Source organism: Ictidomys tridecemlineatus, chromosome 4 (assembly GCF_052094955.1).
Source record: "Ictidomys tridecemlineatus isolate mIctTri1 chromosome 4, mIctTri1.hap1, whole genome shotgun sequence".
Classification (NCBI taxonomy): Eukaryota; Metazoa; Chordata; class Mammalia; order Rodentia; family Sciuridae; genus Ictidomys; species Ictidomys tridecemlineatus.
This window is the reverse complement of record NC_135480.1, coordinates 202,516,344-202,542,678: the sequence shown is the minus strand read 5'-3', so window position 1 is coordinate 202,542,678 and position 26,335 is coordinate 202,516,344. Positions and strand designations below refer to the sequence as shown.

The 26,335-nt window shown below is 43.9% G+C and overlaps 1 protein-coding gene across 10 annotated transcripts in view; it reads right to left on the bottom strand.

Moving 5' to 3' along the window:
* The window catches only part of Garnl3 (GTPase activating Rap/RanGAP domain like 3), a 145,694-nt gene that overhangs the window by 49,886 nt on the left and 69,473 nt on the right, over positions 1-26,335 (bottom strand). For all 10 annotated transcript variants that reach the window (XR_013438305.1, XM_078048246.1, XM_078048247.1 and 7 more), the window contains 8 exons: positions 24,241-24,340; positions 22,467-22,585; positions 19,668-19,732; positions 16,572-16,635; positions 12,585-12,611; positions 7,621-7,696; positions 6,872-6,970; positions 4,526-4,629 (listed from right to left, as the gene is read on the bottom strand). Coding sequence is in view for 9 of the 10 variants with exons in the window: in XM_078048246.1 (XP_077904372.1) it covers positions 4,526-4,629; positions 6,872-6,970; positions 7,621-7,696; positions 12,585-12,611; positions 16,572-16,635; positions 19,668-19,732; positions 22,467-22,585; positions 24,241-24,340 (654 nt within the window). In the remaining variant the exon portion in view is untranslated. The remainder of the gene's footprint in view (positions 1-4,525; positions 4,630-6,871; positions 6,971-7,620; positions 7,697-12,584; positions 12,612-16,571; positions 16,636-19,667; positions 19,733-22,466; positions 22,586-24,240; positions 24,341-26,335) is intronic.

The window sequence follows — 26,335 nt, the reverse complement described above, 5'->3', positions numbered from 1 at the left end:
CAGGGGACCGTCTCTGAAGAGGCTCCCTGAGACAGCAGCGGAAAACCTGCCGGCTGAGCTGTCAACATGCAGGACCATGAGAGGTTGTGAACCAGTTTTCTCCAGCCGGTAAGTAGAAGTGGTTTGTTTTGTGGCAAAAAAATAAATACAACAGGGCCTTGGCTTACCCAGTTTATTTTGCCTTGTCTCTTATTTCTTTTTTATTTTTTTCCAGTATTGGGGATCAAACTGAGGGCCTCATACAAGCCAAACAATTGCTCTCCCATTCAGTACCAAGCCCACATAAACCTCATTATCTAAGCCCAGACAAATTACATTTTGCCCAGGAAGCCTCCCTGTTTCCGTTAGATGTTGCCTTCTTTGTCCCCTGGTGTCTGTAGAACTTTCCTGATGCCCTTCCTTGGGGCTTATGACTTTCTATGTTGCACAGTAATGTTTGCCCAGGCTTCCCGGAATCTTCTCTGCACTGCAAGCTCCTGGAAAAGAGGGCCCCTGCTGACTCTTACAGGATATTATGGGGAAATTAAGGTCTAGAGAGCATCTCCAAATTTCAATTTAATTCAGTGCAAAAAGTAATTATTAGCTGGGTGCAGTGGCACACATCCAGTGACTCAGAAGGCTGAGGCAGGAGCATTGCAAGTTCAAGGGCAACCTTAGCAACTTAATGAGGCCCTGCCTCAAAAACAACAACAACAACAACAAAACGCTGGTTATGTGGCTCGGTGGTAGAGCACTGCTGGTATCTAGTACCAAAAAAAAAAAAAGAAAGAAAGAAAAGTCATTATTGTTGGCAATGATTTCTTAGGTATGACACTAAAAGCACAGGAAAAAAAAAAAAGATAGTGTCTGGGGATGTAGTTCAGTAGTTGATCTCTTGTGTAGCATGCACAAAATGCCCTGAATTTGACATCTAGTACTGGGGGAAAAAACAAGAAGATAGATAAATCAGAACACATCAATATTGGAAACTTCTGTAAACCAAAGGACACTGTCAACAGAGTGCAAAGGCAGCCCAGTGGAGAATGGGAGAAAGTAATTGCAAATCAGATATATGATAAGGGTTAATATCCAGAATTTATATTAGAAAACTCCTGCTACTCAATGACAACAACAAAAAATGCAATTAAAAAGAGACAAACAACTTAGGTATTTCTCCAAAGAAAATTTATATGTGGATAACAAGCACATGAAAAGGTGGTCAATGTCATGAATCATTAAGGAAGTATAAGCCAAAATGAGACCTCACTTCATGCCCACTCTGTGGCACCTGAAATAACAAAGGTGAGGAGGAACTGCAAGCTTGTGTGGGGCTGACAGGAATGTAAAAGGGGCAATCACTGTGGAAAAGGGCATGGGCGCTGCCCCAAAACATAGATTTACCATATGATCCCGCAGTTCCCCTTTTGAATAAATACCTCAAGAATTAAAAGCAGGGTTCAATTGGGTGTTTGTATATCCATATTTATAGAGGCATAATTCATCAGAGCCAAAAATGCAAAAGAACATAATGTCAGCAGATAAATGGATAAAGAAAATGTGGTGCATACACACAACGGAATATTACTCAGCCTTGAAAATATAGGGAACCCTGACGTATGCTTCAACATGGATGAACCCAGAGTACATCATGTTAAGTGAAGAAGCTGATGCAAACGGACAAAATTATTATTCCATTAATATGAGGAACCTTGGGGCTGGGGTTGTGGCTCTGTGGTAGAGTGCTTGCCTAACATATGTGAGGCACTGGGTTTGATTCTCAGCACCACACATAAACAAATGAATAAATAAAGGTCCATTAATAACTAATAAAAATATTTTTTAAAAAATATAAGGAACCTCAAGTAGCTGGGAGACAGGAAGTAGAATGGTGGCCATCCCAGGCTAGGGGAGGGGAAAATGCAGAGCCATTGTTTAATGGGTACAGGGTTTTAGTCTGAGAAAATAAAAAGTTCTGGAGATAGATGGTGGTGACAGTTGCCTACTGATGTGAAAGTCCTCAATGCCACTGAACTGCACACAGAACAGTGGTTATAATGGCAAACTTTACATTATGCATATTTTACCATAATAAATATTAATCATTAAGGCTGGGGTTGTGGCTCAGTGGTAGAGTGCTTGTTTAGCATGCATGAAGCACTGGGTTATATTCTCAGCACCACATAAAAATAAATAAGTAAAATAAAGATATTGTGTCCATCTACAACTAAAAGTGTTTTTAAAAAGTCATTATTAATTCATTAACTGCTGAATGAACAAAATGTGATATAAAGCCATACTATAGAGAATTATTTAGCAATTAAAAAGGGATTTTAATAAATGCTACAATGTATTTTCATTTATAGGAAGAGTCCAGAACAGGCAAATACAGAGATAGAGAGGAAGTTCACGGTTACCAAGGTAGAGTGGGAGAGGAGAGCTGAGGGGAGAGGGCTTCTCTTCCAGTGATGGAAATGCTCTACACTGACTGCTGGATAGCCCCGTGAACACACTAGAGTCTACAGAGCTGTGTGCTCTAAAGGGTGAACTGCATGGTATATGAGTTAAATAAATAAAATAAAGGTACTGTGTCCATCTACAACTAAAAATATTTTAAAAACAACAACAAAAAAGAGTGCCTGAGGTTAGTTTCGGAGTACATTTGGGCAGGTCCAAGGAGGCACGAGGAGGCCTGCTGGAGGGCTGGGAGAGAGCTCAGCAGCCTGGAAAGCAAGGCGAAGGCCCTGAGCAGGCCAGGTTCTCCTGGGAGAGGAAGAGGGAGAAAGCCCATGTGATGGGATGCAGGAAACAAGGGGAAAACGAGAGAAGGAACAGGGTCACAGAGGCTTTCCCTGGTGGAGTGGCAGCCATGTGGTTTGGGAAATGACCTGACCTACATTTTAAGGCTCACTCTGGCTGCTGGACTGAGATGCTGGCTTCAGGCAACAAGGGAGAGACAGGGAGGCTACAGCATGGTCCATTTGAGAGGTGCCGGTGACGGAGACCAGTGCGCCGAGCGGCCACAGTTTAGATGAGTCTTAAAGGTAGAACAAGTGGGATTTCCTGCCAAATCAAACGTGGGATGAGACAAAAGAGAGGAGCTGAGAATGATTCCACTATTGCTGCCATGAAAAAGGAGGAAGAGAACAGAGCAGGTGTGCAGAGCGCCCAGGGCACAGCCCTGGAGTCCAGGGTCAGGGCATCCTGCTCAGCGGGTCAGGCTTCCCGGCCCTAACGCCTCTCTAGGTTCCTATTTCTCACAAATCTGAATAACCGTCCATGCATATCAGTGATGCTGCCTCATACTGATGCCTTCAATGTGGAAAAGCATGAAACAATCTCCTAAAAAGTTACATGGAACCCCAACCCCCAGCCTCTGTCATGTCTGAACTGGAGAATTTCCCCCAAAAATGTCCAACCTCTGGAGTGGGCAAGAAGTGTACAGGGAATTTCCCAGCATGGTGCTGCCCATGCAGACACTCAGGGTTAACCTGCCGTGGCCCGGAAAACAGGACTTGCCAGCTACCGCATAGGATCCACTGTTTTATGTCCTGGAGTCTCATTCTGAAATGACCGAAGGTACACTGAGGCAAGGCAACACCTACGCAAATCAGTCTCTGGGGTGTCTTGCTGTGGTGTAAGCATGTTCCCCGGAGGCTCATGTGCTGGGAGCTTGGCCCCCAGTGTGGTATCAAAAGGTGACGAGACCTTTGAGAGATGGGCCTGGTGGGAGGTGATAAGGTCTTTAGGTGGAACTGACATTTTTTTTTTAATATTTGCTTTCTTATGCTTTTTAAAAAAAAATTATTTATTTATTTTACAATAGAATATTTTTTGACATAGAGTACACAAATGGAGCACAACTTCTCATTCCTCTGGCTGTCCATGGTTCAAAGTCACTCCACTAGTGTAACCATACATGTATATAGGGTAATGATGTCTGTCCCTTTTTACTGAGAACTGACACTTTTCTCATGGGAGTCCATTCTTTCTCTTGTGGGTCTTGCAAGAGTGGGTTGTTATAACAAGTCTGGTACCTCCCTGAATCTCTCTTGTTTCCTGTCTTGCTGTGTGATTTCTTCCATATACATGACAGCTACTATGATATCATCTGCCATGAGGCCCTCACTAGAGCTGAACAGATGCCAGTGGCATGCTCTTGAATCTATACAACTGTAAGATAAATAAACCCCTTTTCTTTACAAAGTACCCAGACTGGAGCATTTCATTATAGCAGCACAATACAGACTAATATGAGTCTATGAAACTATATTCACACATGCAAACACATCTACATGTTCACACACTCATGCACTTTATTACCTATGTCCCTTTATTTCTTTATGGTGATATAGCATCAGTGAGAATAGAGCTTCCAAAGTCTTGTTGAAAGTTTTAAGAGTACAGACTGTAAAAAGCATCCCTAAATTGGTAGCGATATTCTACTATAGTAACGTACAGTCTCAATTCTGTGAAAGCAGTATGGTGCTCTCTCCACATTCAGGTCACTGATGGCTGGTGTTCTCAAAGAGCCCATGTTCACACATACCTGCTGTTTGTTCTCTTTGGAATATGGCAGCATGGTGGAAACATGGAACATGATCTCGTGCCCTTGGTACACAGTATAAACTGAGTGTATCCCTGTGGTGTCATCTGCAAAATACAAGTGTGCATTTATTGGATGCAGAACCTTCTGAGGCCATAGGGAAATAGCTTTTATCTGCAGATCGAGGAGTAAGGGCACAGTGAACACACTCTGAAAAGTCATTCTGGATTATCCACTTGAGTGGAAGCAAAGCTTCTACCCACATGAAAAGACCTCCTCTCTCTCTGAGCTCACTTGCTGATTCATGTCTTGCCTCAGAATGGAGGATATCAGAAGTCTGGGCTAAAAAGCAAAGTTTGCTACGATTCCCTGCCTTCCAGTTGCTGAGGCGTACAGGATGAAATCAACACAAGACGACACAATTATCATGTCCACGAGACAAAAGCAAGTGATATATCTGGCAGAATTGTGCAGTGGTTGAAAGCAGGGGCTTTGGAGTTAGGCAGACTTGGGTTCAAACTCATTAGCTATATTATTTTCCCCCAAAGTTTAAGGTTTTGTTTTATGGCATTTTCTTAATTTATTTTAAGCTATAGTTCTTTTGACTAGTCATCTCACTATTCTCTGGGTCTCAATTTCTTAATTTGAAAATGGGGGATGCTGGGAAGACTGAAAAAGATTATATCCACAAAGTGTTCCACAGAGTGTCTGGCTGTCTCGGGGGCCCTGGGGACGGTAGTCTGCTCCAGAGTAGGGAGGCTGTGTTTGGTCCTGGGATGATGAGCTTACGGGCACTTGGGAATTCACCATATGCACACAGAGCTTGTTCTGGGGAGGCTGGGGCCATGGCCTCCCACTGGCCCTGTCAGTTCGCCTACTTCCAGCACAGTCCTCACACCCCCTGCTCTAGGACTCAGAATCTGAGATGATGCCAACGGGGGCTGGTGGGAAGACGGGGCTCCCTGAGGGCCGGGGCACCCAGATTTGAAGCCTGTTACATTTAGGCCAAAGGAGCCTCTTACCACCTGCCCGACTGTTCTAAAGGCCTGATTGTGAAGATCAAACAGCGGCACAGGAGATGTACAGGAAAATGACAGAAGTGCTACCTAGACATAAGATCTAAACTTGGATCTTATCTACCATCCTCCCTTAGGCCCCACCCCCAGATCCCACTCTCAGATGCTCCCAGGGAGTTTCATAATCCCAGGCGCCACCACAGCCAACGTCCCCAGGCCAGAAGCCCAGATGCTGTGGGGGGGGTCCTTTCTTCCTTTCACCTCCCACATTTCAGTCCTACCCCCTCTGCCTTGGAAAGGGCTCTCCGGTTAGTGTACTCTTCTCCCTGCCAGTCTGCTGCCCCCCAGCCATGGCGGCCACTGCCTCCTGTTTGGACTGTGGCAACCACCTCTCCAGTGGCCCCTCCTCCTGCTCCATTCATACCCCTGCCCAGGGGACCACAGACTTCCTGCAGGGTCATGCTGCTCCCTTCTCCAGTCCACAGGGCATCCTTCCTGGCCCGTCTGCTCACTCCAGTTATAAATGTTTTCTCTTAGTTTCTAGGAGAAGTCACATGCTTTCCAGTCTTGAGGACTTCACTGATATTCCCCTGCTGGGAGTGCTATTCTCTCCTTAAGACACTCCAGCTGCTGCCACTTGTCATCCCTGCCTCTCACTGCAAACATCACTTCCCCAGAGAAGCCTCTCCCAAGCCCCCAGATTTGGCAAAGTGTCCCAGCAGCATTCTGCTCCTTAACTGCTGTAAGTACTTAGTACTAAGCTATTTGATTATTAGCTGTTTACTGGCCGTGTGTTCAGTGAACTCTAGGCTCCTAGAAAGGCAGGGCCCATTTTGGTTTATCTACATATGTACTACAGTCCTGGTACACAGATGGTGCTCAATAGTAAGTACAGATAGGCATCACTTAATGATGGGGACACATTTTGAGAAGGTGTCCTTAGCTGATTTCATCCTTGTGTGAACCTCTTGGAGCATACTGACATGAACTGAGATGTTTTCAGCGTCACTAGGTGATGTGATCTTGTGGGATCACTGTCACAGATGTGGTCCATCATTGATGGACATGTCATGATGTGGTGTATAATTGTATTTATGGGCGGATCATGACTACTGCCACCTCCTTGAGGCTGTGAGGCTGACTAGTCTTGCAAAGCTCAATGGAGGCACTGAATGTGTCCAGTGACCCTTGTCAGACTGGAGGTGATGCTCGACTCCTGTCCTTTGTCTCTGGTCCATCCCTTCCCTCATCTTGGGTATAAGTTCAAACATAGATCAAATTGATTAATAAAATTCTACCAGCTACAACAAGATAAATCAAGAGGCAAGCTTACTTTTGGTGTCCAGACCGCCACGGTAGCCTGTCCAGCCCTTGAGAGTGATTGTGTCACCCAGGAGATTTAAAAATTTTTGAAAAGCTTCACTTCCAATTTCTGCAGGAAGAGGCAAAGTATGAACAGAACAGGGGTGCAACCAAGCCCTTGTTTTCTAACTACCACTGACATCACTTGAAGGTTCTGAGGCACTGCTGAGGTGCGCAGCATGAAGCCACCTTCCTCTTCCTGGTCTATGAGGAAGTTTCATAATCCCAGGAATCAGAGGAAAGGAAATTACCAAGAAAGAACTAGATGAACAACCTTACCACTGCCAGATCACCATAGGATCACTATGTTTAGAATTGCACTACTAATGAAAAACATTAGTAGTGTTTCCACCAATAACTAACAGGTATTTCACACGAAAAATGATTAATCTCAGGAAGAAGACACCATCGTATAACTCTCCCCGCATAAAAGTCACAGGAAAGTTTTCTGCTGCAGAATCAAATTCTCCAAATCCATGTGCTTTCCCACTTAGACTGTATCTCCAGTGCCCAGAGCAGGGATTGGTAGAAATCAGGTGACCTGTAAATATTTGCCAAATGAATGAAACTGGGCAACAATTGCCCTACAAAATTTACCTGAAATTTAAAAAAAACCTGTCTTCTTGGATTAAAGACTCCAATGAGCTCAGTTTCAACTGTCAAAAATGCACCAAGGCAGGATGGGTTTCTTGTATGCAGAGGGGGGTGGTGTTCACATACCATTGCTGAACATCTCGTCATCAGTGAGCTGCCCGTCTTTGGCAAAAAGAACCCCAAACTTGAAATTCACAGAGCCCTGACAATAAGAAAACAAAAGATGTGGAAGTTAATTTTACCATCAGAGTGTGCACAGTCCTAAGATGTCACCAGGCTGGACACTTGGAGATCCCTTCCTCCCATTCGAATTTTGACAATGTGAATGACAATAATTACATTATTTTCATAGGTTTTTAAAATTTAAAGATGGGCTGGGGATGTGGCTCAAGAGGTAGCGCGCTCGCCTGGTATGCGTGCGGCCCGGGTTCGATCCTCAGCACCACATACAAAGATGTTGTGTCTGCCGAGAACTAAAATAAACATTAAAAAAAATTCTCTAAAAAAAAAAAATTTAAAGATGAGACCATATGCTTCTATGTGTGCTAACTCATTGGCAATCTCATTACTAGTGGCACCTGCAGGATGCCAGGTCCATTTTGGGGCAACACAGAGCTCCAGATAAATGGCCACAGCAACTCATGGGGCTGGCACCATCTTCTAATCCACCCACCCGCAACAGTCCAGATCCTAGTCAGCAAAGGAGAGCTCATTGTCATTCAAAGCCGAACATAACAATCTTAGGCTAATGTCTTGTGGACTCTTTTAGAAACAGAATGGTGGGCAATTTATACTAAAAGCTCATTTTCCCCAATTCCTAAAGATATTTAATCTGAACAAGTCACAAAACAGATGTGCAAGGAAAAAAAAAAAAGCCAAGCAAGCAGTCGCTAGTCCAATGTGCAGTCTGCCGTCCTTGACCTCAAACAGCGAGTTAATAAAATTGGATCCTGTGGACATGACAAATACCAAACGAAAGAGCAGCTTCTATTGGAAGTGAGGAAGACAGGGGAAAGGGGTCAGAGAGTGAGAAACAGGGTTTCAACTCTGTTTTGTTTTGTTTTTTCCCTAAAGCTGGGCAACGAGTTTACTGATATTCATAACATGATTCTCTTCACTCTTGCATTCCTGAAGTGTTTCATAATTAAAAAAAAATCCCACTGTTGGAAGAGAATCAGTTCCCTGCACAGTTGTGTGACCCACCACTAAGTGGGGAGTTCTTGGTGGTCAATCAAGGGACAGACAAGGAACAAAGTTGCAGAGCCCTGCCCAATGGGTTAGAGGTGGAAGTCAAGGCAGGAGCGGGATTTAGGACAATGGAATCTGGGAGCATTAAGAATCTGAAAATCTTGGAGTCTGAGGTTATGCTTCTCAACATTTTTCTGTCCTAACATGCCCGCAAGTCAGATTCACACCCACCAGTGACAGTGGTTTTCTACACAGAGGCAGGAAGAAGGAGGATGCTCTGGCCAACCCCTCCACCTGAGCTCTTCCCCAGTCCCTGGGATGGCAGCTTGTTCCCAATTATGCAGGTCTTGGCTCAAGCAGCAATTTTCAGAGAAATCTCCTGGGACAAATCTCCCTGGAGGCCACCCCTTCACTCTTGGGACAGAGCCGCACACCCCACTCATCCCCACCAGGGCACCCTTCACTCTGTAGCTCTTCTAAGGAACCTGAACACTCGTTTCTTTCCACCACCAGAGCCCAAGTCCCTGCAGGAGGGATCACATACATTTTACTTTCCACTGTATCTGCAGGGCGGACCACAGGTGCCAGGACTTGGAGGTGAATTCATGTGAATGTGTGTGTAATAAATGAGAAGAGACAAACCTGGTCAGAAATCACTCATTTTTCACCAGCTGCCTCTGGGTGATCATCTCTTCCTCACAAGCCAGTTTTGGTCAGTTTCTTAGATTTCTGTCAGGGAGCTCTGCTCACTTTGGGTTTCTACAGTTTGCCGCTTTTCCTTCATCTATTTTAGAAGTGATGACAGCCATCCCTCGTAAGATGCTGTAACTCTTCCATTCTTGGGAGTCCCTCAAAAAGCATCTGTAGCAATTTGGATTCTAACAGATGGCCCCTGTGGAAATAACTATGCAGGGACTGAAGCAGCGGCTCTCTAAGTTGAGCAGGCATAGGATGCCCTGGAGGGCTTGCTAGAATAAAGATTGCTGGTCCCACCCCTGAGTTCTAAGTCAGCAGGTTGAGATAGGGCCCCAAAGTCTGCATTTACTAGGTTTTCAGGAGGTGCTAGTGCTGCTGTCCAGGGAGCCTCCTGTGAGAGTCACTGGACTTCAGGAACAACAACAGGCTGCCAAAAGCCCAGGATTGGGTCCAGCCAAACTGGCAGCCAAAAAAACCAGGGGAAAAGGGTCAGGTCAATGATCAGAGCTAGGGCCATGAACTAACAACTTGTTAGGATCAGAAGGGACCTGTAGTCCCTGGAGGCCACCCCTTCACTTACAGACAGGACAGGGAAGTCCAGGGAAGCAGAGACTAGGTACTAAGTGAACAGTAGGGGGCAGATCTGGAACTTGGGCCTCCTGACTTCTGACCACAGCTCTTGCCAGTGTCATGCCACTGTCTTCTCAAGACGATTATGAGTTGAGCAAAGCTGAGAGCTACAAGCTGAGCTGTGGTTTTCAAAGCTTTATGGGGCTGTTCTGAGGCTGGCCATGCTACCAATTCTCTTTGCTGAGGACCCCTCTTGCTTAGGTGGAGACCCCAGAAAGACTGGTGTTGCAGGGCCTTTTTAAGTCTTCATCACATGGTGTCAGGGTCAGATTGCATAAGTACAAAGTCTGTAGTGCACAGAGGGTGCAGGATGGGGATGTTTGTGCATCTGAAGGCACAGGATCTTCAAGATCACTTATAGGCAGAGAGATTATACAACCAAGTTTTCCAAGACAGCCCTGGCTTGAATCTGATTTGCCTGTTGTCCTGGTATTACTCTCAAGAGGGTACCAGTTTATTTGTTTGTTTTTTATTTTATTTTATTTTTTTTGTGGTGCTGGGGATTGAACCCAGCGCCTTGTGTATGCAATGCAAGCACTCCACCAACTGAGCTATATCCCCAGCCCAAAGAGGGTACCAGTTTAAAAGATAAATTATATGGAACCTCCTGCTTCAAATCGCCTTCAGATGCAAGGCCCTATTAAATTCTTAAACTTTCTTATAGGTTCTTTTAGATACTTTGGTTTTTAGAATTTCCCAAATGATATCCATGACTAATTTGGAACTCTCATCTATTTCCAGAAATCAGGGCATCCCTCAATATAGTGACTTCTCATATTTGAGGAGTGTGTTTGATCTGGGCTGAACTGACCAGTGGATCTTTTCCAATGGTTGTTGTTTTCTGGTGCTGGGGACTGAACCCAGGTCCTCAAACATGCCAAACACACCCTTTCCCAGAGCTACACCCTAGCTCCTATCAGATCCTATCAGAATGCGCCACTCAACAGAACACCCTTAGTGCATCAAGAGGCTGGCTACCATTTGGAGCACTAGATCTTGAAGGATGGAGGCAGCTTTCAAGGTCCCAAGAGCAGACCTGGGCTCCAGAGAGAGGTAACTGCTAGAGGGAATCTGGGAGCACTCGTTTGCTTAGCACATAAGTCCTGCTCAGACACAGAGACAAGGTCACATTTTTCATTTCTACTTGTATGGAACTTTTTAAAAAGTTTAAGCTTTAAACTTCATGAAACAGAACTTCCCATGCTTTGGAATTAATAGTATGTTAAGAATTATATTTCTTCTGCAAGAAGTGAAGTATGAGGAGAAATGAAAGTCCCAATGATCCCAGAAGAATCTTTTGGAATTGAGAAAGGATGGCCTTTTTCAAAACTCCACACCTTGTTTCTCCTGTCTGGACATGCTCTGTATTTCTAGGATTCCACTTGTCCCTACAGTTCTCTTGCTATCCCAGTGTGTATTACAGGACAAGATGCCATGTTTTCTCCTGGGGGTGCCAAATAAAACATGGGTTTTGGGACACTGACATCCCTTTATCAAATAGCTAACCTTTCAGGAACATCATAGGTGCTATTTACTAACTTTTTTCCTGCCCATCTTTACAGCTTACCACTAGAATAGGCTAGAATTGGGATTAAAATATACCAACTGATCTTAGCTGAGAAGCTATAGGATTGAATTAGAATGCCTGGGTCACACAGCTCTCCAAGAAGCTCAGAAGGACACCAACCATTGCTCAAATCTCTCCAAGTCACCATAACAGGGCACTCTTGCTGCTTCAGGCAAGTATTCCCTTAGAAAGGAAATGACATTGAGAAACGGAGATCCGGCCTTCATAGTTCAGGCCAGAGAAGATTGGGATGGTGGCAGTGCACTAGCGTGGTTGTGGTGGAGGCAACTGAGAGGTGTTTGTTTTGGGGATATTTATGAAGAAGTATCAACAGGATGTGCTGATGGATTAGATATGGGGTGTAAAGAGAAAGATAGTTATTAAAGATTTCATCAAAGTTTGAGCAACTGGACAGATGAATTACCATTCATGGAGGAGCACAATATGCCTAAACCATCATTTATTTACTCAGCTGCCTGTTGATAATATTTTGGACATCTCCTTCTATTAGATATGTGCTTAAAAAACCCAATGTATTCTTTTAATATATTTTAGTTGTTTATGGACCTTTATTTTATTCATTTATTTATATGCGGTGCTGAGAATCAAATCAAATCAGTGGTAAGCAAGTGCTCTACCACTGAGCCACAACCCCAGCCCCCAACATATTTTTAAACAATGGGGCAATAGGACACAAAAACATGTAAATAAGTCAGGGATCTTATATATTTAGAATCTGCTTAATAACTAATGTACAAACATCCTCTTTTAGAAATTAAAGCCTCATTACTTACCTTGATCAAAAGCAGACTAAGTAGTTTGATTGCTTTTATATCTTTATAGCTAGCAGCATAGAAAATTCTGAAGTATGCCTTGACCAAACCCCTCAGTCCAGTCTTCCTGTGGGAAGGACCCACACTGTAGACCCATGCAGAATCACCCGGAGGGGTGTCACACTGACTCACAGGAAGCAGAAATGGCCAAACAAAGGCTCCATAAAAACACTCACCTCTTGTTCTTCAAGAACCAGCAAGTCCTGTCAAGAAAAGGTTTCAAAAGTTACGTGCATGTGTAGGGTCTCATTTGATTTTGGCTTTCTGTGGAAGCCGAATTTCAGTTAACTCACAGTTTTGCATTAAAATACTTTGAAAATAACAAGTTGTTTATGGATCTTTTTTTGGGGAAACAAAATAAAACAAAACTATGACCAAAGGCAGGAGCCAAGAATCTTGGGTTTGTCCCCTGTAACTTGCCTGACCCTAGGTCAGGTCGTCTCCTAAGACCCTCTCCTATGAGAGGCGTGGAGCAGCGACCCTGAAGAATCCTGGCTTTGGATCCTTGCTCCATCATGTACTTTAGTGTGTTTGGGCACAAGATATTTAGCCCATTAGGGTCTCTGTTTCCTCACCCACTGCCCAAGGATAACACCGTCTTAATTCTGCACAGGTTGCTATGTGTGGAAAGCCTGGTATGCAGCATAGATATAATCAGCCTCCAATTTCTTTCCTTATTATTTTCAGTCACTCCATATATAAATTTGTAGACTAACTACATGGGAGAACTTTTTTCAGAACTTTTAAAAAAGTAGATACTGGTTGATAAGTGGACAGCAACACCAAAGGCTCTGGCAGGGATCAGTGGGTGAGTGGAGGTGGAGGAGGACAGGCCTGGTGAGCCATTAATGCTGAAGGGTGGACAGGAGGGAGAGAGCCAGGGTGGCAGTGGAGGAGGCTGAAGGGACCCTCACCCTCCTTCTTGCCCAAGAGGAGAGGAACTGTGTTCACTGGAGACCTGGCAATTCTGAAAGAACTCTGCAAGGCACACAAATTCCCATTTTATTTAACAGGAGGCCTTTTTCATTCAGAATTCTGTGATTTTGGTTACTTCTAAGTTTTGGGAAAAAATAAAGTTATTATGTATTTTTTCTCATTGGGGCATCTTTATATTTGCATGTCATCATGCATTTCATTGCAAAGTTCTCTTCCCATAGTTTCTTTAGATCTTCTCAAGTACCCTGTGAGCAGTTCAGCTGTTCCAGAATCCCAGGGAAGGGTCTGAGTTAAGGTCACGAGGCCTGCCAGTAAGAGCTGGATCTGGGGCCTTCTCTTAACTGATGTGGGGAGTAAAACAAGGAGGCGCTCATGACCCGGGCTTCCCAATTGCCAAGATCCCAGCAAGTGTCAGGACTGGGCGTTTTGCCACCAGTTTCTGGCCTGGTAACGGGGGCTGTCCTTGGCAGCCAGGCTGCAGAGATCAGCTTTAAGCAGGAATCCTGCTGAGCTCTGAGGAGAGGGTCTCCACACTCAGCTACTACGGGGATGGGGGTGGGGAGGTGTCACAGGCTGCCAGGTTACATTTATCTTAAAGTTTCCTTATTTCAGATGACATTTCTTCAGAAGCAGGCACTCCTGCCATGTGTTCCTGCTTTGCTAAAGTTTACTTAACACGATTCAAGATTTTAAAATATTCTTGTTCCTAAAATTGTGAGCATCAGTTAGGTCCTCCTTTTGCTGTTGCCCAGTTGGTAATTTTAGCCTGGAAGTATAAACTGGTCTATTGGGAGTGTTTCTTAACAGAGTCCGACTGTGGTATTTTTGATGGATGTATGATTCTAATCATTAGTCTGGGGCTGACACTGATTTTTTTTATACATATATGACTGACTGACTTGGTAGAGAGTGATTTTATATACACTTTTTTAAAACCTAGAAATGTGGACTGGGATTGTGGCTCAGTGGTAGATCACTTGCCTAGCATAGGCGGGACCTGGGTTCGATCTCAACACCACATGAAAATAAAGGCATTGTGTTGTGTCCATCTACACCTTAAAAAAAAATGTTAAAAAAAACCTAAGAATGCTTTAAAAGCTCAATTTAGCCTTACAGATTTTATAAAACTCCTGCTCATCTAGGAGAGTCACACCACAACCAGCTGGAAAGAAAGCTGTCGTACAGAAGCAGAAGAAGCAGAGGTACCCAGGTTTCTCCATCCACTGCGAGCTGGCTTAATAACACACTGTCCTGGAAAGATTTTGGTGGAGAAAAATGTCACAACAGTCTAGCAGCCATTGTAAGTAGCACCGTTGCCCTCTCTCTTTGTGGGAGATGCCCCCTGTGCAGTTGGTTGGGTTCCCATTCACCCTCTGCGGCCTGTGACTGTTCAGAACTCTTTCCCTGTGTCCCAAAGCCTGTTGCTCATGGGCTCCTGTGGGAATCTGCTGAGAGGCTGCAGCTGGAACAGCCTGGTGCAGAGCTGAGCCTCAGCCCTGCCAAGCACGCCCAGCACTGGAAAGCGGGACAGCGGAGGCTCGTGAAGGACTCCTTCTACAGGAAAGTCACACGCTGTGGGGACAGCACGAAAGTATGGGGCAAGGGATGACAGAGGTGGGCAGATGGCTCTAGACCTTTCTTCTTGTCCCCTTTTACTCTGAAGAAGAGAGAAAGCAGATGGGGAGGGCCGAGCAGGGCAGTCTGAGAGCCAAAGCACCACAGCTGGCTCTGGGGGTTTGGGGGCCATCTGGGGGCAGGGATGGTGGCGGGATCACACCCAGGCTTGAAGAAGGAAGGGTTAAGACTCTGTATAATGAAGTGACAAAGGCACAAGGGTAATGACATATTTGCAATTCAAATGTGCTATAGTCACTTTAAAGCATGTCATGGCTTAAAATTGCTTAGTTTAACCCAATGCACCTATTTTTGTCTGAGTTTTCTCCTAGGGCTGGGGCAGGGTATTATTTTAAACATTAAATCAAAATAAAAGATATGAAAATTCATATCTTATGAATATTTGAGGTAAGCAAGGCTGAGAGCCAACGACCTTATCCTCAAGGCTAACCCTGCCTTAGCTCAGGAATGCACTCCAGGGTGCTCTGCTCCCACCAGGCCTCTCGCTCTGGCTTATTTCCCCAAACACACAAAGCACGGCCCTCATCACCCTCAGACCCCACTGGCTCCCTGTCGCCCCCTGAACAGAACTCAAAACTGCCTCTCAGCTTCTTCCCTTGTCACCCAGCCCTTGTGCTTACAGTTCCTTTAATCTCCACTTTGCCATATGATTGGTGCGCTGCTGGTGATGGCATGCACCTTATTTCAGATGACATTTCTTCAGAAGCAGGCACTCCTGCCATGTGTTCCTGCTTTGCTAAGGTCCCACTAACACAATTCAAGATTTTAAAATATTCTTATTCCTAAAATTGTGAAGATAACTTTTTTTCAGAACTTCTAAAAAAGTAGCTGCTGGTTGATAGGTGGACAGCAACACCAGAGGCTCTGGCAGGGATCAGTGGTGAGTGGGGAAGTTTTCAAAGCTAAGATGATTTACAGCTGCGAGACAGAAGTGTGGCTGTATTTTCACATGAATCTTATCTAGATTATGACTGAACTTTTATTCCCCCTTTAAAGGTCCCTAAGAGAACAGGATAGCTTTCTGGGGACTCTGAATCCTCTGATACTCAGCACAGTTCTGAATGAGTAAGAGCACATGGTCATTTTGTGTTTTTTTAATTAAAAAAAATTAGTTATAGATGGACACGATATCTTTACTTATTCATTTATTTTTATGTGGTACTGAGGATGCAATCCAGTGCCTCACACATGCTAGGCAAGTGCTCTACCACTAAGCTACAGTCCCAGCCTTGTTTTATTAATTTTTAAAAATCTCTTTCACATTCCACATGATTCTGTATCATTCAGGAAGAGGTTGACTTTTAAGACCTTTCTGAACACACACTTTACTGGTTCATGGGTTGAGGACCACAGCTCAGCGGTACTCAGTCGTGGCTAGGTGTCAGCACCACTCAAGGAACATCTGAGAAACAGATTCTCAGGCTCTTCCCCAAACCTGCAGAATCTCAGTCATGAGGTTCTCCCTTGAGGATGTTTTAAAAGTACACAGGTGATTCACCCTGAACCCCAGCCGAAGCATCACAGCCCTGTCAGGCCTATCCTAACATGGTGATTGGTTCTATACAATTATGAAGAACAAAATTTTTCATTACCTTTTGTATCTCAGGAAGAAAAATTTCTCTAGGGCCTTTCTCAAATTTGTCCAGATTCATGGCACTGAAATAGAATAGACAGAGTGAGCCACAGTGAGATGAAGACTTAAGCGATGTGGAATGAATCTCAGCTCTCCAGAGAAGTTAGATAACATCTTCTAGGTTCTAGAACAGCATGGCTGGCTTCTCTGAAGGGCCTGGCACACAGGAGACACCAATTAACAAATGAATGATCAATGAACAAATATGTGAAAGTCACCAAACACCACATTTTACTTTACCTACATACTGTCCCTGAGTGATACTCATATAGTAAGAGTGGGGAGGAATCAGGAACATCTATTTTAGGCAACCTTTTAAAAAATTCTTATAAATTCTTATTTTTAAGAATAATAATTCTTATTTTTAGTTTTCTAGATTCTTCTTTTCATGTACTAGAAAAATGTTGAAATGTAAATAAGATCAATTGACTTTTTTTCTTCCTTTGGTGACTGCTCTACCACACAAAGCAAAATATCCTTAAGAGTACTTTTTAATGTCTTACTTAGGACAAGAAACATGAATTTTCTCAAAGCTAAGTTCCACTAGAGGTCAAACAGGGAGGGTGAACTAGGTGATCTCTAAGGCCCCTTCCACCTAGGATGCCCATATTCACGAGTCACAGGTAAAAGTAAGAACTAATATGTGAAAAGGACTTTCCACACCGGCGCCCACACCCCATTTAGTCCCCAGGAGGTGGGTACTGTTTTGTTCGCTTTAGCTGTGGGTGTTTGTTGCTAGGATAGCCTTGTGCATGGCAGGCAAGTGCTCTCCCACTGAGCCATGCCTCCTTGTCCCCATTTTAAAGGTAAAGAAATCGAGGCTCAGAAGACAACAGGATAACAAACAAAGCCATTAAGGAGCAGATGGAGGACTTGAACCCAGGCTTAATCTGACTCTGTAGTATTTATATTTTTGTTCTGGGCCAGGCTACATGGGCAATGACCAAACAGACTCCATCTTACCCTGAAACTTCATGTCATGTAAAAGCTGCTTCTCCCATGGGGAAGCCCTGCCTCTGTACCCATCAACAGTTGCTTTACATAGCATGTTTGGCAAAGCAAAGTAGCAATTCTCATACAATGTAAAATTGTTCTCTCTTTGGTTCCCATTTTTCTTGGACAATGTATCCTGTCAGAGATCGATTTGTCCAGACATTAGTAACTGTTCTTTAACTTGTACTCAACTAGGGACGTTTTGACCCATTCCCCCTCCTGCTTATGATTTTAGATCTCATGGTGTTTGCTTATGGTTTTGAATCACAGCAATAACCACTTATGATTAATATGGTTTTGGACTGTAAAAGGTGTTTTCAAACCCCAGGAGGGGTCGAAGGGTGTAGACTTGCAGCCTGCCCCTTGGACCCCCAGCTGGTGAATAAAGTTTCCGTTTCCTGCTTTAATATAGACTCGGTGATTAATTGCAATCTTGACTTTTAACATTTTAATTTTCTTTTAAGTTCTCGAGTTCATGTTTGTAACAAAAGAAGATAAGTCTACTTCTGTTGATGGCGACTGTGAAAGTTTTAGTCTTCCCTGTCTTTAAAACCTTGCTGCAACTTGTTCTGTCTGTGAGTGGTGTACTGAGTAGGGAGGGTGCTGCTCACATAACTAAGTGAAATTCTAACTAAATCAGTTCTAGCTGAATTAACTGCCCTGTCTTTAAACAAGGAAGAAGGAGCCAGAGTAACTTCTAGAGAACATCAACAACAAAAAAAGATTCATAGAAATCTTAAGCCAGGGCTGGGGTTGAGGCTCAGCAGTAGAGCGCTCGCCTTGCACTCTCGGGGCCCTGGGTTCAATCCTCAGCACCACATAAAAGTAAATAAGTGAAATAAAGATATTTTTTAAAATTGTGTTAAAAAAAGAAATCTTAAGTCAATATAATTCAAAGTATTACTCTTGGTAGCAAGTTAAAATTTATAGATCCATAGAAGTAACAAGATAGTTCCATGCTCAACAAAAAATGTAACCCCTCTGTTGATGCTTCTTTAACTCAGGCTTCAGACTGCTCCAGAAGAAAATCAGAATGCTTAGAGCAGACAAGAGAAGGCCTGCAATCTGAAGATCAAATCAAGTTTGAAGATGGGACATGGAAATTTTACTGTAAATCTTAACCCTTAACTGATGGAGTCAAGTCTCTCACTCCAAGAGGCATCCTGGTTAGTCAGTCTTGGAGCTCCGATGCGCTACCTGAGGATCCTGAAAACCATCTCCCACCACCACCTAGCTGCGGGTGAACAGAGGAAATCAACAGGCCCTGGAATCTGCGTCATCCTTCGCCCAAGTCCTGGGGTCACATGGACTAGGTTTAAATCCCAGCCTGGCAGTTTACCAGCTGTGAGATCTTTGCCAATCCCCTCACCTCTCTGAAGCTCCAGTCCCTGATAAGCAGATGAAGACAACCACAGATGTACTTCCTGGAGCTAGTCACAGGTTTACCAAGAGAACACCTGAAAGCATTTAGCACATGCCGACAAAGGAGCAGGTCACTGGGATGTAACATCCTAGCTAGGGAAAAAGGGACAGCTCCATTAGCACGGTGGCATTCCCCTGGGGGGCTGCCACCCAAGCATGGGAAAGATATGGAGGGGGTGGGAAGGTGGAGGCATGGAGAGGCAGCTGGGCAGGGAGCGGCCAGATGTTCCAATCATTTCACTTTCTGTTTGGTGAAGAATAAGCACATTCTCCTCAGAGCAGTTTTTGCTGACATCTGGGTTTCTATTTCAAAGTAGAAAAACGAAAGGAAAAATATTTCTTGATTTTCTTTCTAAGACTAAAGTGTCTGAGTGAATGCACAGAAAAGCATCAGGCCACAAATGCGCTGGAGAGGCCTGAGTGGCGCCGGAGCTGCCGGGCCTGGGCTGTGCCCAGCTCCACCCCATGTGAGTTTCAAGCTGGGCCTTCTCTCAGGAGCCTCCGTTTCCTCCTCTATAGGATGGGGGCGAGGGCACCTGCCCTGTGGGGCTGCTGTGAAGGCCTCGTGGGGGTCGGGGGACGCTACACAGTGCACTCCAGGGAAAACCTGTGGTGTGGGTTTCAGCTCATCTGTACTCACCTTAAGATGGACTTCACAGACAGAGTTTTCGTGGGGCTGTAGGGAAGGCATATTTTCTGCGTACCCTGGGAAGTGAAAACGCTGAATCAGTGAGGACTGCGGTGACTCCCATCTCTGAGAGAGCCCTGCCTGGGCACTGGAAAGAAGCCATGTCTGGCCTTTCTTGGGCTCCTTCAGGGCCATGTTCAGAAATGAACGTGTTCTATGCTGGAACGAACCTTGCTCTGGCCGCTGGCATCTTCCACTGTCCCACTGCCCCTGCACACTCATGGATTTGAGCATGACTTTCCACACAGGGATCCTCAGCATCTTGGCATTGTGGAGGGGAGCTGAGCCATCTGCCATGGTTGGGCTAAGTGTCCCCTAAAGACTGTGTGTTTAAAGGCTCGGTCACCGGCCTGTTGTGCTATTGGCAGGGGGTGGAAACTTTAAGAGGTGGGACCAGAGAAGGAAGTTAGGACATTGGGCTGAGCTTCTGAAGTGGACTGTGGGATGTTGGTCTCTCTTTCTCTAGAGGTTCCCAGCTGCCATGAGGTGAGCAGCTTCCTCCATCTACCTACTCCTGCCATGATGTGCTGCCTTACCATAGGCCCAGAAGCAATGGGGCCAACTGACCATGAACTGAAACCTCCAAAATTGTGAGCCAAAACCTATTTTAAAGTTGATTGCCTCAGGTATTTTGTTATAGTAACAGAAAGCTACCTAAAACACCATCTGAACCAGAGGAGAAGAGGGTTTATTTAGTCTCTGAGCTGAGAATTGGATAAGCCTCCAAGATCATAAAAAGAAAACAGTCTCCACTTGACAACAAGAGCCACATACAAGGTCTCCAACTCAAAGATTTTTTTGGGGGGGAAGGCGCCTGGGGATGGAACCCAAGGCCTTGCACATGCTAGGCAAATACTCTGCCACTGAGCTACATCCCCTCCTCTTTTTACTTTTGAGACAGAGTCCTACTAAGTTGCTGAGGCTGGCCTCCAATTTGCTATCCTCCTGTCTCAGCCTCCTGAGTTGGGATGTGTGACCATATCTGGCTTCAAAGACTTCTTGAACCAGAAATCATCTGACTCTTCAGAGGTTCTTCTTATGGGAAGAATTTTTCATTATTTGCCCAAAAGAGAAAGAGTTATCCAAAAGAGAACACTGAAACCAGATGAAACGGAAAGGTTGTAAGTAGCAGCCATAAAATAAAATATACATATAAGTAAATAAGTAAGTAAGTACAAAGTTGGCCAGAAAACCTCCTGCCCACTGCTCTGGATGAAGACACTGTTAACTTCTCACTAAGGTGCAGGCACTTGAGAAAAACTGGCATGCAGGGCCCCAACGTGGTCACCTCCAACTGTTGCAGAGTACTAATGACAGGACCCAACCCAGTTGGCACAGGAAGGGGTACATGCCAACATTTCTCTGTAGGAAATAATTTCACAAGACTTCACACCAAATAGATTTTCACCCTAAATCTGCTTCAAAAAGAAAAAATTCTGAATGTACCATAAAAGTATATATAAGGTAAAGGTGGCATATGTTGCTCAGGGATTAAGCTGGACTGGATGTCATTTATTAATTTACTCAACAACTTATTACTAGGGCCCTGCCTATGTGCCAAGCACAGAGCTAGGTAGTGGGATAATGAGGACAGAGAAGACATCTTCCTGACTTCCATGAACTCGGTCTAGTGGGCGAGGCAGTAGGAATCAAAGATTTACACATAGAATTAATTATGTGCAATGGTGACAGCTTGGCTCTGCTGGTTTCTGCCTGGTCTGCTACCAGCATGTGGCCTCAGCCATGTCATTTAACCTCCCTGACTTCGAGAGCATCTATTGAGATAATGTACTTGGAGGACTTAGTATAGTGCCTGGCATGTGCTTGATAGATGTTAGATTTGATTACTATTACTACTCCTGTCTTAAAGCACTATAAAAAGCTCCTAGCCACAAAACTGTGTGGAGACCCCTGGACATTCTTCTGGGCCTTTTGAAGTTACTGATTTACTGCTCTGTGTGCGTGTGTGTGTGTGTGAGTGTGTGTGTGCAGGTGCATACTGTTTCCAACATACCATATGTTGTTTTTGAAAAATTCTTCAAGAAGGAAAGGGAAAAATACCAAGAAAAAAAATGAAAAGAATGAATGAAAGACAGGTCAAATATAAGGATTACTAGAAGGGTAATTCAGGAGACAGGAAAAAAAGCAGCCATCATGAACATGACATAAGAAACTCTCCTGAGCTCAATGAAGAGTTGCACCTGCAAATTGAAGGGTTTCCTTTCAGCTCACTCCCCAGCTGGGTGTTTGGAAACTACCACAGGCAGTGGCTGCCTGTCCAGTTAAGTCTAGAGCAGTTTTTCTAAACTGCTAGACTGACAAAAGGGCTAAACCTAGAAAAGATTCTAGAAGTGGAGCTGATGTGGTGGTTGGCCGAATGTCCCCCGGGGCAGGAGCACCACAGGGCTGTACCCAGGTAAATGCTGTGGAATTTTTCTAGTATATCTTTCTCCTTTAGCTGAAGGTGGGCCAGTTCACTGCTTTCAGTATTAAAAGTGGCTAAGGTGAATGAACTGATATACTTCATAAAATATAGTTCTGTATTCCCAGAGGCCAAGACGGAGGCAAGTGACTGTGTCTGATTAGTGGTTTATAAATAAGGGAAAGGTTACTGTTAAACTCAGAATGGTGTAATCCTGAAATACCCAAACTGAAAGAGCCTTGTAGGAAAAGGCTTTCCTGAGCCACCTGGACAATGAGGCTTGTGAAACCCTGGACTGGGAATGATCTGTGTGCGAGTCAGGTACTTACTGTTTTCCTCCAAAGAATTGCACGGTATTGAGGGACACGCTGATTGTTCTGGTCAGAAAGGGTTACTGACAAGAAGAAAGGGCTCTTCTCTGCGTCATTTCCGATGTAATTCTGGTGGACTGGAGAAGAAACAGATTTAGAATCCAAGAGCGCAACTCCTTCTTCTAGGCAGAGAGGAGGGACCTTGTGGTGGTGTCCAGACTTTCCTACACGTGAGCTCAGGGAATGATAATCCCAAGCCCAACATGGGACAGAACCTGTTCACTATCTGATAATCATGCCTGTGACTGGTTCAGGAATCAATCCTGAATCAAATTCCCCTTTCCCTTGCCAGTGACTGGCTCAGGAGTGGACATGTGACCCAATGCTGGCCAATGAGAAAGAAGGAGAAATCTGATAAGAGACTTCTAGAAAGCCTTCTGACTCAAAAACCTTTTGGACAGCTGTCTAGATGTGATGATTGAATTACTACTGAAACCACCTTGTGATCCTGCGGAGGGCCAAGTTGCCACACTAAGGATGCAGAAGCAGAAAAGGGGAAAGATCCCGGGTCCCTGACATCACTGAACCTTCGAATCACCCACTTCAGAGCCTCTTCTCCTTCTGGATTTCTCATTCTATACCTTCTCGTTTAAGCCAGTTTAGGGCAGGCTTTCTGTTACTGGAAGCTGATGGCACCAAACTCATGGCACCATTTTCTGTCAAATCATCACTCTGCTGGGTTTGCACTGGGGAAGGCGACAACCTTCCTGCTGATTTCTGTCTCTATAAAAGCTTCTATATTCCCCCACCAACTTGAAGAAATTCTGCTGTCCAAATACACAAACTTCTTAGAGGTTAGTGCATCAGGTTTCTAAAGACATCACTAAGGTCTGATTGCTCTCATTTCACAGCTCAAAGATCAAATATGCATTAGCTTAAGAAGCAACTTCTCAAACTCATTTAGGATCCTGAAACTAGTTTATCCTTCCATTGCCAGTGTCTTCTGTCACTAACACACTCCTGTTTTCCATCTTTTTGTGTATTTTCACTTGAGCCCTTTGTTCTAGAAGTATGATGTTGGAAAGCTCTTAGTGACTGAGCTCTTGGGATGTGTCAGGCACTGGGTTTAGTGCTATGTTTTCTTTTCAAACCTTCTAGGTAGGGACTAACACCTACTTTAAAAATAGGGAAGTGGACTCGCAGGAAGTGGAGAGTAGCTCCTGTAAGATCCTCTGTTAATAGATGCAAACCCGTTGTGTGGGTGCCTGAAGGCAGGGACCACGCTGCCTCTGTACTCTGTCCCCATTGCTCTGCAGGCTGCCTGGCAATAGCAGGCTACTCACGCTGAATGGCACCGGCACCCACTGTCTAATGCCCCTCTTGCTCCACATTGGCCCAGAAGCTTGGGGAACCAGTTTTCTGCCTCACTGCCTATGTTCAAAGCTCACTAAATTTGTTTTTCCACCTGAAAATTCTAGTCTCTCAAAGCCCTCATTCAGATTCTATAATCCCCTTTAACTCCCCAGGGACAAAACAACTTGGAAAAAATCTAAATGACAAAACAAATCACAATCAAAAAATAAAAAAAAGAGGAAAGAAAAATTCCTAGGGCTGCGACTCCAAATAGCATCTTTTAATCTACAAAGCTTACTACTGACAGTGAAGTGAAATGCCCTGACCTTAGTGTCCCTAAATTGCCTAGTTTCCCTCATATATAGCACCAGAAATTACACTAGCACTCATTTTCATTTTGAGTATCTTTTCTTCCCAACCACTATAATGGCATAATTACCTTGTCCTAAAAAATACTTGAAATACCATCTGGTGTGGTATTCCGGGTTCTCTAAGTGCACGTCTGTTCTTCGCCAAGTACCTGGCAGAGCAGTCGCATTCTGTAATGGAACAAAGTTTGTGCCATTAAGAGCCTTACTTAGAAAGCGAATAAGCTGGAAATGAACCAGAAGCCAAAGAACCAGAAAAAAACCACTGTTCAAAGCAACACCCAGGGGCTCTTAACTTCATGTTCTCATTAGAAAAGACACTTGGTCTGAGTCTGCATCATGGAGGTGTTCCAGAGGCCCTCGGGTGCACGAGAGAGAACCGAGTGAGGCGGGAACTGATAGGAGTATAAGGTAGCTCTGTCAGAGGTTTCACAACATTTGGGGGTTGGTGCCCCCAGAGTGCCAGCTGTTCGCTACCTGACACAGGCACATTTCACCTCCAACACATCTCAGCCTCTGACCTCAAGCCCACAACTATGTAAAATTCTTAAGATATATTATAAAAATCACCCAACTGATGTGGAAAATATGGATGAACATAACAAGTAACTTTATCTGAAGATAATCATTATTAATATTTGGGTATTTTTTCTATGCATACTCATATGCATTCTTCTTACCAAAATGAATTGTACTGAACATACAGCCTCTGGCTTGCCTTAGCTCTTATCCACGTCAATAAATATATTTCTACAATGTTAATCTTTTTGGCTCAGGTGACAGTCCACCCTGTAGACACAATATGACTATTTAACAATATCTGACCACTGTAAATAAAGTAGTGCTGAACACCTAATCCCCGGCTCGAATGCCAATGTGGCAGGTTATCCCTGGAGGACAAATTCTTGGAAGCCAAACTGCTCTGCCAAGGAGTAGGCACATCGCCAGGGATCTGTGACATGGTGCCACGATCAGAGCTCCCCAAGCCCTGATGGAGGTTGCCCCTTCCCATGCCCTTGATGTTTCCTCTTCATGATTTAATGGCAAAAATGTCATCTCAACGTTGTTTGGGTTTCTTTGTTCACCAACGGAATTGAACATTTCCTTTATACTTTTATTAATTATTTACAATTCTTTTGTGGGTTACCTGCTTATGTCCTTTGTCCGTTTTCTAATCGTTGTATATTATTTTTTCATATTTATTTGTGAAAATTTGAAATAAAATGCAAATCATTTCTTTTCTAATAAGTTAAATTTTTAACTTTGCTTATGATAATTTTGGGCACAGAGGGATGTTTTAAATTTCTCAGATTGTTCCCCTCCTAGCTCCTGTCTTTAGTATCATTACATAAAAAGGTTTCTCCATACCATTATTTTTAAAAATATATTTTTAGTTGTTGATGAACCTTTATTTGTTTATATGTGGTGCTAAGAATGGAACCCAGTGGCTTACACATGATAGGCAAACACTCCACCACTGAGCCCCAGCCCATCCATACCATTATTATTATTTTTTTTTAAGAAAGAGAGAGAGAGAGAGAGAGAGAGAGAGAGAGAGAGAGAGAGAGAGAGAGAATTTTTTTAATATTTATTTTTTAGTTTTCGGCGGACACAACATCTTTGTTTGTATGTGGTGCTGAGGATTGAACCCAGGCCGCACACATGCCAGGCGAGCGCGCTACCACTTGAGCCACATCCCCAGCCCTCCATACCATTATTAATGAAACTATTTACCTTTAAATTCTAAATGTTCTGTGGCTTCATTTTTACATTTCACTCTTTAATCTGTTGAGCATTTTTGATGTTTGCTATGAAGTAAAGATCAATTTTTTCCTACTAGTTTATCAATTAACCTAATTCTAATTTTTTGAACACTATCACTCCCAACCTTCATAAGGTAATAAATACTTTTATGGTGAATGTCTGAGTCTTGCCTGGACTGGGAAGGGGTTATGTTAGACACACATTTTTCTGAATGATTGGCAGTTACTCTACCAAAGCTCCAAGGACATCTATTTTGTGCCTTGTGTAGGAGGCAAGCTACTAGAAAGTACTTCTTGATTTTGCCTCTGGTGATTTGCTAGATGTTTGCGATCAGTTTTTTTTTTTTCAATAATTTTGAGAAACTTTTCTTCAACTTTGAATTTTCAAAGAGGTTTTTATCTG